At 37.0% G+C, this 12,155-nt stretch overlaps 1 protein-coding gene across 6 annotated transcripts in view; it reads left to right on the top strand.

Annotated features, from left to right (window-relative positions):
- The window catches only part of WDR33 (WD repeat domain 33), a 71,334-nt gene that overhangs the window by 41,139 nt on the left and 18,040 nt on the right, over positions 1–12,155 (top strand). For 5 of the 6 annotated variants that reach the window (XM_069791945.1, XM_069791944.1, XM_069791943.1 and 2 more), the window contains exons 8-11: positions 10,254–10,380; positions 10,959–11,113; positions 11,244–11,322; positions 11,836–11,946. In XM_069791945.1, coding sequence (XP_069648046.1) covers positions 10,254–10,380; positions 10,959–11,113; positions 11,244–11,322; positions 11,836–11,946 — 472 coding nt within the window. Of the gene's footprint in view, positions 1–163; positions 1,310–10,253; positions 10,381–10,958; positions 11,114–11,243; positions 11,323–11,835; positions 11,947–12,155 lie in introns of those variants that run through there. The other variant, XM_069791948.1, reaches the window with a different exon arrangement.

Here is a 12,155-nt window from a genome sequence, read left to right as displayed (position 1 = left end):
TTTATACAGCTACACTCCACAAAACAGTTGCTTAATAGGGGACCTATTTTTAGAATTGAAACAAAACTAAAAAGTACTTGGGTTCCTCCACTTAAACAGGGACTTCTGTATTATCTCTAAATCTGAAAGAGGAAAAGATTTTCTTAAATTTCAAAATTAATAGGTGGCAGGAAGGAGGACTAGGTCCACAGATGTGGTGGTGGTGATACAGAAAAGCACAAGAAAATAAGAGGAAATAAGAGCACTGATGGTGCAGAAATTTGAAGTAAGACTGTGATAAAACATTCCTTGTTTCTGTCTCTCACCTGAGCTCATCTGTTCTTTGCTGCTTGATTGAAATTTCAGTGGAAGGTATTATCTCTATTATGTTTCTGTAACACTATTCAAATCCTTGTTTTGCCTCTGTGTTTAATTATATTTTTGCACTGAATTTTTTTTAATTTTGCTGTGTTTCTTCTCATTAGCCCCGAAATCACCACTAGGTTAGACATGTTCGTCAGTCAGCGTATGATATTACATGCTGAGTTTTTTTCTGTTTTAGGTCATGATACTCTGCTCATTGTGTTTCTGTCCTCATAATTTACAGCCTTTCATATTTCATATTTCAGTTGCTTGAAAATTGGTCCTTTGTGCTTGAGATGAAAATGCTCCTGTCTGTTCAGCTTCACCTCTGTATAGAAAGAGTAGTGCTTTGTAGCTTAGGCCAATATTATGTGCTCTGCTTTCTGCCAGCAGTTTACTGCAGTAGACCTGCTGCTTCCTAGTTTGCCCAATCTTGGTGGTATTGTAAAATGAAAAGAGCAAATGAAATGGCCTCTGTCTGCATATCCCTTCTTGGATCTCTTATACTTGCTAATTGCCTGGATTACTGACTGACACAAATCTTTTCCTAGAGTCTATGCAAAGTTTGATAATCTTTCTGTTGTCCTCCTGCCCCACCCCTGGGCCAGCTGCTGTTCATTTATTACTGAGAGCAGGTGCTCGTGCAGGATTTGCCCTAGAACCAAAGAAAATAGTTTTCCTAACTTCTGCGTACCTAAACTCACTGTTTCTTTGCTTAAAATGATAATGGGCTCATGCTTACAGGATGTTCTGTATTGGTAAACTGGCTATCAAAAGTAGCTTACATGGCTTTTTTGGTTGGCAAGAAGGAAAACAGTTTTCCTGCAAACTTGTTCTCCCTTAAAATGAGAAGCTGGCTGGACAAGTGTTCTTCTGTGACTGGCCAGATAAACATGCCTGCCATTAAAAGTAATTTACTTGTATGGTAGAGAAGGGAGTTGATAGTACCTCTCCTCTCAATGCAATGGCATGAAAAAAGTAGGGTCCTGCCATGTAGTCTTAACCATAAAAACACACTGAAACGTATTTTCCAATGAAGGAAGATCAAGTTGACTGAAGGATCTTGGTAGTCCTTCTGTATTGGGTATTTTTATTAAAACATTCTGGATTCACTTGGGAGTAGGGGCATATCAAGTTATATAAAAATAAAAGACTTCTTGTAACTTCTTTTGCTGGGATCCACAAAATTTTTTTCTTAGGTTTTAGCAGCTTGCTGAGAGTGATGTCTGCTCATGTGGCCAGACAGTGGTTTCAAACTTGGGATTAACCTCTAAGCTAGATATTTGGGCTATGCTTTTCTCTTGCAACAGCCATAATCACCAGCAGAACTTTAGTGAACATCCAGCAGGATGTTAAAGGAAATGCGTACTGAAAATTATTACTGATGGTTACTTTTAGATTTTCTGGAAGTATTTGTTCTCTTCCCTGAATTGGGTACAAAGTATTCCAACTCAACCACTTACAACCTTTACTGAAATTATGATCAGAGCACAGAGCTTGAGGCAAGCTAGTACTAAGTTCCACAGTGTGTCCCCTGATATTCTTCCTTTTCTCTCCTTTCACTAAATTGCCATGCTGAATTTTAGGATGCACCAAAGTTTCTTTATTAGCTTCAAGTTAATTTAAAAATACGTCTAAATCAATACTGTGTTTTTTAAATTCCTTCTTTCCATTACTTATTGTAGTATTCAGTAAAAATATCAAACTTTGGCTTTCCTTAGTGGTGTTTCACACAGGTGTAACAGGCAAAGTTGACAAAAGTCTTCAGGTGGAAATGCTGGGGATTTTGACACCTTGATGGCAGCAAGTGAACACACCAGTCAACATTTTCAATAATTAGTGAATAAAACTAGTTTCTTAAGTATGTGTTTAAAAATACTCACTGAAGCTACTCTAGGATCAGTACATCTTAAAATGACATTGCTTGCTAGGTACTTAGCTTCAGGCACCAGTTTTTAACACCGCCCCACTTTGTTCTCGATTCATAAAATGTAAGTGTATGTTCTGGCTGAGCAGTAGTTACTTTTGAGATAAACTGTCATTGTGAGTCTTCAAATTATTTTACATTCTAATCAGATTAATCTTTTTTTTTTTAAGTTAATGGTACAGGCTATGAGCAGACTCCAAAACACTTGTTTAGTTCATGTTTGGAGGACTTGACTGGGAACATTTTAACATGAAAGCTAATGCTTTTAGGGGATGTTTTTTGTTTTGTTTTTACAAAAAAACATGCTGCTCAGCAAACTGATTCTGTACCCAGATATAAAGCCACAAATCTATGGGACCTGCAGACTAATGATTGACAAAATCATTGAATTTCTCATCTTTCAAGTTCACACTTTTTCTTCCCTTGAAGGACTGCCAGTTGTTCTATTTATGGACACAGCTATACTCTCCCCTTTTCTATACGGCATTATGTTGTAATTGCCGTGCCACGTTAGGCTAGAGATCAGTCTTGTCTGATGGCTTAAGATAGTAAACACTCATTAGAGGCAGTGCAAGTTCTTTCAGATCCAGTGACTAATACCAGATACTTGAAAGGAAGGTGCCAGAAAACAAGCAATAGAAAATTGTGGGACAGTTTCTCTCTGAGGGAGTGGGTTTTTGGCTCCTGTCAGCTGTTTATGTTATGAAGCATGAGAATTTTTCTTAAATTGTTGTTAATTTTTAATGTTTCTTGTACAACATTTATTTTTAATATCATTAAATGTAAATACCATTGTAAATAAATATTTTCTGTCAATGAAAAGCAAGTGTGTTGCTGCTTTCAAAGTAGGCTGGCTGATTTTTGAACAGAAAAGAACATCTAAGTCCCAGCTAATTTACAGATAATGTAACAAGCAAAAAAAAAAAAAAAGGATGTTCTACCTTTTGCAATTTAAAAGTGCCCTCTTAATTCTCTGATGAATACCTGCAAAGGAATTATAAGTAATCTGCCATAAGAGTTTTAACAGATAACTTCGGCTAAGTGCAAATAGAATCCAGTCTGCTTTTCATAAATAATTTAACTCTAACTGTGACGAAAACCTGCCTTTGTCCTTGAATTCAGCTGCCATTACTGCTGAGCACTAGCATATATATATATATTGAATAAGAAGGTGTTGGACAGTTTTAATGTGGTGTATCTTTCCCTTTTACACTTTCTGCCCTGTTTTTCCTGTCATTTCTCTTGAGCTAGCTCTGAGCTTCCTGATGGCTTTCTGTTTAAGATTAATGACTTCTTAATTAGAAATAATGACTACTGTATTGCACTAAGCATTATGCTGCATTTTAAAGTATCATCACATGGGTAAGCTCTCCATGACAGAGATGCAATTAATGTTATATGTAGATTTTATTAAGTGCATAAAAGTGGGGGTAAATTAGAAAATCTGGACACTGATTAAGCAAAATTAATTTTGTAATGTTCACAGAATGTGATAGGGCAAAGAACAAATTTTGTAATATTCTTACATACTAAAATAACTTTCTGTTGATAGTTATCTGATCAGTCTAGATATGACTTAACTATGTCTTATGATTAGAAATTGTGAAACATGCATCCTTAATTGATGTGGTTCTCACTTTCAAGAGAATGTTAAACAGCTCTGCATGTTACAGATGTTGGTCCCATTACCGTGCTGTTGCACAACCGCTGTCAAACTTGGTTTGTCTCTGTATTTTTTACATTTACAGGAAATAACCTGATGGGTGTAGGTAGTGATAATGTTCAAAAATAAATTCAGGAGTTAGGAAAAAGCAAATATGTCCAAAAGGAAAGGTATGTCTATAGTGTTTGTAGACTCTAGGATGAATATACTCAATGATTAAAAAAAAAAAAAAAAAAAAAAACAGACCTGACACCACAAATCTAAAACAGTAGACACTTTCAGTTTTGTAATTTTTGTTTCTGTTCAAAGCAATGCATTTCAGCTTTGGAAGTTGCTCATCATTCTACTTTCAATTCACTGAAGAATTTAAACGTTCACTTTAAGTTTAACATGTGAGTAGTCCCATTAGTTAAAGACTGAACCCTGCATGACTCAGTTCCCACATACGCTGAGACCCAGCTGGATTTCTTCCCGTCACTATAAACCCTTACAGAAGACATTGTGATTGAATTTCAACAGATGTAAAGAATTCAGATTACTACATGCCATTACTGGTAATTACATATAAGATTTTTTCATGATTCTTTGCAGCGCATTTGCTGTTATGCAAGCTGTGCAAGCACACATCTGGCATTGTTTGAACTTTTTTTTTTTTGCTCGTGTTTTAGGATTTTGTAGAATTCAAACTATTCACTGAATGGTATAAGTTCAATTGGGACTAGCACATACAAATTCTAAACTCATTTATGGAAACACATTTTGGGGGCTGATTACCTGTTCTGCGTAGTCCTGCGAAAACTCATTTGTTTACCCACACCTGTTTCATTAGTTTTTACTGATTATTATTTTTTGTAACCTTTTGATTTCACAGATGATAAAAACATACTGTCCTATTATAAGAGCTTTTGTCTGGGAAGAAAACTTAGTATGATTATAGAACTGTTAAAAAAAAGGGGGGAGGGGGGTGGGGAGGAATTTGTAAACAAGGCTTAATTATGTCCCATTCTGCTGCTAGTTTAGAAGAGTACTGATGATCTAGGAGACATTCCCTGTAGATAGATTAAAACTCTAGTAGTCTCTCTAGTTACTATGTTTAATAAACTAGCGGAGAGCTAGAGAAAGACTGTGAGCAAATAAAGGAAAATAAAACTTGAGTTTATGGGACAGAGGTCTGAAAGTATGGCGAGAGGCATTGTTCTTAATTCGATGAAGACTGAAAGGAGCTTTTCCCTGAAGTTCTTAGTCACCAACCTCCCACATGCTAAAAAGAAAAAGCATACTGTGCATCTGTAGACAGAGGGTTTCTGTGGTGTTTATTCTCCGAGTGGAGAATAGGAAGTGTAAGAGCTCATAGGACAGCTTTCAAGAGGAGTATAGTTCACAGAATGTGATAGGGCAAAGAACACTAAATTACTGGAAATAAAATATATTCTTACCCTTATTGCTAACCTGATCGGTGTTATCAAAACAGTACCTAGGTTCTTGTAGATGTGAGGTATTCAGTTCCTAAGTGAGCTTTACATAGAAGCAGGGAATTGCTAGGGGAATGGGTAATGGTCAGATAACATTTTAAAAGCCTTCCATAAAAATAGAATGGGCATAATAATCCAATTTGCCTAGTAGGCTGGAAGCAACTAACAAAAGTCTAAGGGAATTATGTAGAAAACTTAAAACATCTTTCTGCAAACATGTTTGTTTTCCATTATCTTTGATGTGCAGGTCCTTTTTTGGGCAGGTGGGGGTGGTTGGAGAACCTTAGCTTGAATGGTAGTAAGACCTGATGTCTCTTTGCAGATCCCTTGGAAACAGTCCCCTACAAAAGGCCTGCTCTTCTGAGAGGTGTTCTGTTATTTTGGGGATACGGATTACAGGAAGGTGAACGTTACTGTGTGGTGATGAAAAGGCTTCAAGTCTGACCAATTCAAGTGGAGGATACACAGCTCTATTTACTCACTATTTAAAACAGCATAAGAGCCATGTGTCTTTAAAAGAAAAAAAAAATCCAAGCAAATAGAATTCTCTCTAAATGAGAAACAGTCAGTATTGCTGCAGTTAAATGATTGTGTTCATTCTTTAAAATATATATAGTTAAAAATATCCTTTTTCTTTGGAATGTGGATGTTAAAGTACAAGAAGATGCCTTAAGAGTGTCATCTCAGTATGCGTATATACATCCAAATAATTGCTTAGAAGAATCTAGAAATCCTCCAGTATCATCTATAAAATCCTCTTTCCATTTTATGTACCTTCAGAATGGGGCTCTTTCCTAGGGGAAAGGATATAATAGAAAAAAATTTAGCTATAGCAGTAAACCTGATATATCTACAATTGATAGTTTATACAGAATTGCATTATAAAATATATAGATATGTTATAGACTGTAATAAAAAGACAATTATCCAAAACAACTTTTTTTATACCGTATATTATGTTCACTAAGTCATATATGCATAAATTAGGGTGAGAGCAGAAAAAAATGAAGTCCTTAATTTATGTGTACTTTTCCAGACTTGAGACATGCTGGATTTGATCAAACACTATTACACATAATCTTATTATAGCTTGTTATGCCTTTCACCAGCCAGTGTTTGTTGAGTGTTTTTTTTAAAGAACAACCCTTCAAATAAGTGGGCTCAAGTATTAACAATCAGTATTTTAATTAACAGGGTTGTGACTGCAGTCAGTTCAAAAATTTCTTGCACATATGAAAAGTATTATTAGATAAATACTTTTGTATTTGAACTTTTTAAAGAATTTTAAACTTTTTTTTTCTGCAGATTTTTTAAAAAGGTTAGAGGAAGTTGTAGTAAGTAAAACTGACAAGCATTAGTATATTATTTTATGCTCAGAGATTAACTCATGATTTTAAATGAGTTCAGTTTATCAAAAATCTTTACCTTCAGCCTTTCATTTGTTTGTTTATCCATAAAGCACCCCCCCAAGATAGGGAAATGATATAACGTCTATACCTTCTACAGACAGGGGCTCAGGAGGCAGGAAGGGTACAAGTGTTGTTCAGAGAGGAATTCCCGTCCTGGCTGTCCTAGGTCACAGAGACATATGTGTGACTGTTGAAGTTACTAAGCAAAAGCTGTTTAGAGTCAGCAAATAAGGAATGTAAACTACAGAGATCTGCATGAATTAAGGTTTTCCCAGTGGGGTGCTTGGTGACAGGGGTTCTGTACCAGAGGAGAGTCCAGTTCCCAGGTCTTAGCCTAGAACTAAAACCAGAAAACAGCTACAAAGTAAAATCTACCAGGCTTCTTTTTCTCTGGAGTTTTATTTAAAATGTATTTTCTGCATTGTCTGTCTCATTACAGATAGTAGTATGTATATTTATCAGCAGAAAGAAGGAAAAGCAATACACAGTGTCAATTGCTCCAATTAAAAAAAAGAGAAGAAAAAAATTTATAAAGATCTGATTAGATTATGCTGTTCAGTTGTCTTGGTTATCTTATGTAATTCTTCTGAGTTCATCCCTTGGGAATAGTTTATTTAAAGCATATTTGTTGTAGGAAAGAATTTTATTTTCTGTCAAGAAAGCTTTGTTGCATTAGGAACCTATAGCTAAGCATATATGATGATCCCATTTAGTGCAGAACTTTGTCAAGAGATGCCTATCTTGAGGGCAGGATAGATCTTTTTGATTAGAGTACAAAGGAGGGTCAAGTTTTCCCCCACTATTGCCGCAGTCCAGAGCACACTGGTTAAAAGATTGCTCTCTGCAGGAAATGCCAGTTATCTGTCTTTACAATGGTTATGTTTTTAAATAGGATAAGTTTCTTCTGATCCCTATGGTCAATTTTGATGTGATGATGATGGTCAAAAGCCTGCTGATAAATACCTAATGATTTATCTGCTCTTGTTCCAAGTTCTGAGCATCCTGACATCTTTTACTACCTTTCAGCTTTGTGGTCTGGGGCTAGTGGGTAGTGACTATCAAACCTGGCTTATGAGAAGCCCATCAGTCTGGTGCTGTCCTGTCACTGTCACTCCCTTTTGAAGGCTTTTAGAGGATTGGTGCTTCGGTTGCTCTGTTTAAGAGTGTGGCTCTGAACTTGAAACTGGATTGTCCGCTCTGTGCCTTTTTTCCCTCAGGGTACATATTTGGGCTGGTTTAACTCAAGTTAGGTCTCAAGAGAAAATCGTAGAATCATAAAATGGTTTGGGTTGGAAGGGACCTTAAAGATCATCTGGAAAAAAAAAAAGCCTAAATCAGGCCTTGCACAGGATGAGCTGTCATCCAGAGATAGCCTTTCACCAGCATAACTTGTTTTCTGGATACAGTCTTACCGACCAGAGTAGCCCTTTGTCTCTCAGCGCTCTTCTGTTACTAATTGTCTTTATTTCAGGAGCAGGAAGGCCAATGTAATTCCAGTCAGTGTGAGTAGGTTTTTTGATGGGTTTGCTGGGCTTTGTTTTTTTCATATTTGTGGTAGTACTCAAGTATCCTAGTCTGAACACATTTTCATACGGATCAACGAGTTATTAACTGTAATGGAAAGTTTCTTAATAAGGGCCTGTTGTTGCCCTTGAATTAAAATCCTCTGTCTTTCCCTGGGGGCTGCAGGATAGCAAGTAACTACAGAATATCATCAGCAGAAAATCTGCAAGCATGAATTGCCTTCCACTATGGAGAAAGAGTGCTTTCTCTCTTACTACTGGCTGAATTGTTCCTCCCAAGTAAACACTTGGAAGCAACGTTTGCTCAGCATTCAGCTTCATGTTTTAGTTGAGAGAGAGAGATTTAGTCAGAGCACATCCAGACAGACAGTGCCTTTCATTTCTTTCTGCACCAGAAGAGCCAGAGAGAAGGGAAACACTACATCTTAAAGTGCCCCTCTGTTGGGAGGACAGACCACCAGAGTGGTTGCTTGTGAGCACATCTATAGTCTTTGCAATTTGAGGATCCTGCTCTTCCCTGAGACCCCGCATATTCCAAAGGCAGTTCTGCCTGCTATGGCTGGGGGAGGAGAGTTGGGTTCCTTCATCCATATCATCAGTCAATCCATAAAGTTGTTCCCCATATACTTACCAAAGCTGTATTCATTTCTTCTTGGGTGAGGAATCTCTTCTTTGTCTGTCCTTTTCTCCAGAGAGGAGGCATGTTGCACTCATTTGATGGAGAGTGCGCTCTATGTATTAACATTCTGCTTTTATTTTAAGATAGAAGCATATTGCTTATTCTGATTTTATTTTTCTGTGGCCTCAGGAAAATTTCAACTGATATTAATTTTTAATGTCTTGTCAAACTGAAGCCTATATTAAGACAGCTTTGCTGCTTGAAGTTAGGTGTTTCACCATGTAGCAAGGCAGTACTCGTGGGAGCTGTCTGACTTTGATGGGAACCCTTTGTCTTTCATGGAACATGCTACCATTCGTCCATACCATTTTACAACTTCAGTGCCTTTATGTTGCAGACAGCCCTTCCTTTCTCATCTTGCTTTTTTCTTAGTTACTGCATGTTGCCTTATATTCTGGCATTGACTGTTACTGTTAGCTTTCCCTTGAAGTGGCCTGGCATGGAGAAAGATTGGAGAAAGTAATTATAGTTCATTATTTTTTTTCTAAATCCCTATAGTTCAGCTCAGAAACCTCATTTTGTTGTGTAGCAGGAGCAGGCATTTCTTCTTGACAGGTTTTAGATCATCTGAGCAGCACTGATTCTCTGTCAAGGTCAGTCAGCCTGCTTAAAATGAAATGATACCATGGGGTTTTTCTCTCCTAACTCTTGAGCGTTAGAAAAACCTGAATCCCTCTGACCTGGTAAGAGGTAATATCTCATAAGATTTCTTTTCATCATATGCTAATTTAGTTTTCAGATATATAATTTAATTTCTTTGCTTATTTTCTGACAGGACAGCAAAAGGGTAGTACTGATAGGATAGGAACAAATGTATTTAGCTTTCATTTCTACAATATTTCACAGAAAGTGAAGTGTCAGAGTGTTATTTTCCCTTACCACCTCCATACAAACACTTCATCAGTGTTATGTTTAAAGTATTGTGTAATAGTATAAGGCCAAAGCCTAAAGAAAAGTACCAGTTTGAGCAGAAACTTCTCAGAGAATTTTTGCTGAAGTAAGCTTGATTTGAGGACATTATCCAAGAAGATGCTCCCAGTGATTAGTGGGAAGGAGTGCAACCTAAATAACTCGGAAGAGTTTTTATTTAGTTTGATTTTATGTTTTGTGACCTGTGCTCTATGATGTTTTTCATTCAGTTTTACATTACAGTTATAAGGTGTGCACCCTTCAATTTTTCAGTGTCTTTTCAGTGTCTGTGAAATCTCAAAATGAACATTTTTTTATGTTCTCAACAGGCCATGGTGCAGATGTGAAATGTGTTGACTGGCATCCAACAAAGGGATTAGTTGTATCAGGAAGTAAAGATAGCCAGCAGCCCATCAAGTTCTGGGATCCAAAGACTGGCCAGAGCCTTGCCACACTGTAAGTTCTTGCCCACAGACTTTGATTTTCTCAAATATAAGCTAACTTCATAAAATTTTTTTTTTCTTAATTCCCATCTTAGCTTTTTGCCTCACATCTTTTCAGCCATACATGGTTGCTTCAAATATGAAGCTAGTGCTTTAGCTGCACCAGAAAATCTAGAAGTTAGATGAAGTCAAGTCTACACTTGGAAAATTGTGACTTTAATACTCCTTACTTAAATTTACTTTGTCCTTCTTCATAGACCTCCTAGTCACACAGTTCTCATTTGGAAAACAGAAATGAGACATGGAAACACAAATTACATGTTTCATCTGGCTGATGAAAAATTCCTTATGCTGCAGTAGAAAGGTGCACAGTAACTGAATACTGTCTCAATGAGCACTACCATTTGCTCTGAAGCATGAAAGAACAGGATTAAGGCATAGGGCCTTTGCACAGAAAGCCACAGTATTCTGGTTTAGTAGCCTGAACTACTTTGTTATTGACCTGAATACTTGGGACTGGTAAATTACCACATTTTGATTTGTCTGAGAAATCAGTATCTGGACAAACTGCCTGTCTTTCTCTGCTTGCAGGCATGCTCATAAAAACACAGTGATGGAGGTGAAACTGAATCTGAATGGCAACTGGCTGCTAACAGCTTCTCGTGACCATCTCTGTAAGCTCTTTGACATTCGTAATCTGAAAGAAGAGCTTCAGGTCTTCAGGGGTCATAAGAAGGAGGCCACAGGTCAGAATTTGTTATGTGGATATTTTATTAAGAAGTTTGTAATAAAAATTAAAGTTTTTGAGATCCTGATTTCTATTTGTTAGAAATCCTGGCGTAATACTTTCTGATTGTGGCTTACTTTGTATTTCAGCTGTGGCCTGGCATCCTGTTCATGAAGGGCTGTTTGCCAGTGGAGGATCTGATGGTTCTTTATTGTTCTGGCATGTTGGGTATGAGGCATTTTCATCAGCATATTGGAAAGGTGTTGGTCACATGTGCAAGCTATTATACTAAACATAAAATTACTTTTCACCTTTGAATCTGTATTTAATGTGCATGTTTATGGTATAGTTTTTCTCTATACCTGAGGAAGTTTGTGAATATGCTTCATTTAAGAAGTTTTCCTGTGCAGATGTATTTTAAAGGATACAACTGCTTGCACAGAAAATAGTCTTTTGTTGAGAGTGTGTTAAATGGTTGAAACTCCTAGTTTCTTAAAGCTTGTTCTGAGATGTTGTAGTTACTTTGTTTCTAAATGTACAGTTAAAAATCCCTACGTTACTGAATTCCTTATTAAGAGCAACTGGGAACAATCAATTCACCTGGCAGAAAAATAAGAGTCTTCAGTTTAGCAAAATATGGGGTAGAGGAAGAGGAACAACTGAATAGCAAAAGTTTTGTATTGTATCTGTAGCAGATCTTCATCTGTGTGATGACTGATTTTTTTTTTTTTGATGCATCAGGGTTGAGAAGGAGGTTGGTGGAATGGAAATGGCCCATGAGGGAATGATCTGGAGTCTGGCATGGCATCCGCTTGGACACATTCTCTGTTCGGGCTCAAATGATCACACCAGGTATTTTCAAGTATTTAAAGAAAAGATCTAAGGGAACGTATGGACATTTAGAAACTAGAAAGGTGCATGGCACCAGTGAACAAAGAATAGATTGGGATGATTCTGATACACAACCAATGGGCAAAGCAGAGAGACAAACTTACCTAAGTGGGAAGGCACTGACATTTTACATTAAAAGGTAGAGTCTAATCTCTTGTCCTTCATCTAAG

Source organism: Haliaeetus albicilla, chromosome 9 (genome assembly GCF_947461875.1).
Source record: "Haliaeetus albicilla chromosome 9, bHalAlb1.1, whole genome shotgun sequence".
Lineage (NCBI taxonomy): Eukaryota > Metazoa > Chordata > Aves > Accipitriformes > Accipitridae > Haliaeetus > Haliaeetus albicilla.
The sequence above is the reverse complement of the archived record's forward strand: the minus strand, read 5'-3'. Positions and strand labels throughout refer to the sequence as shown.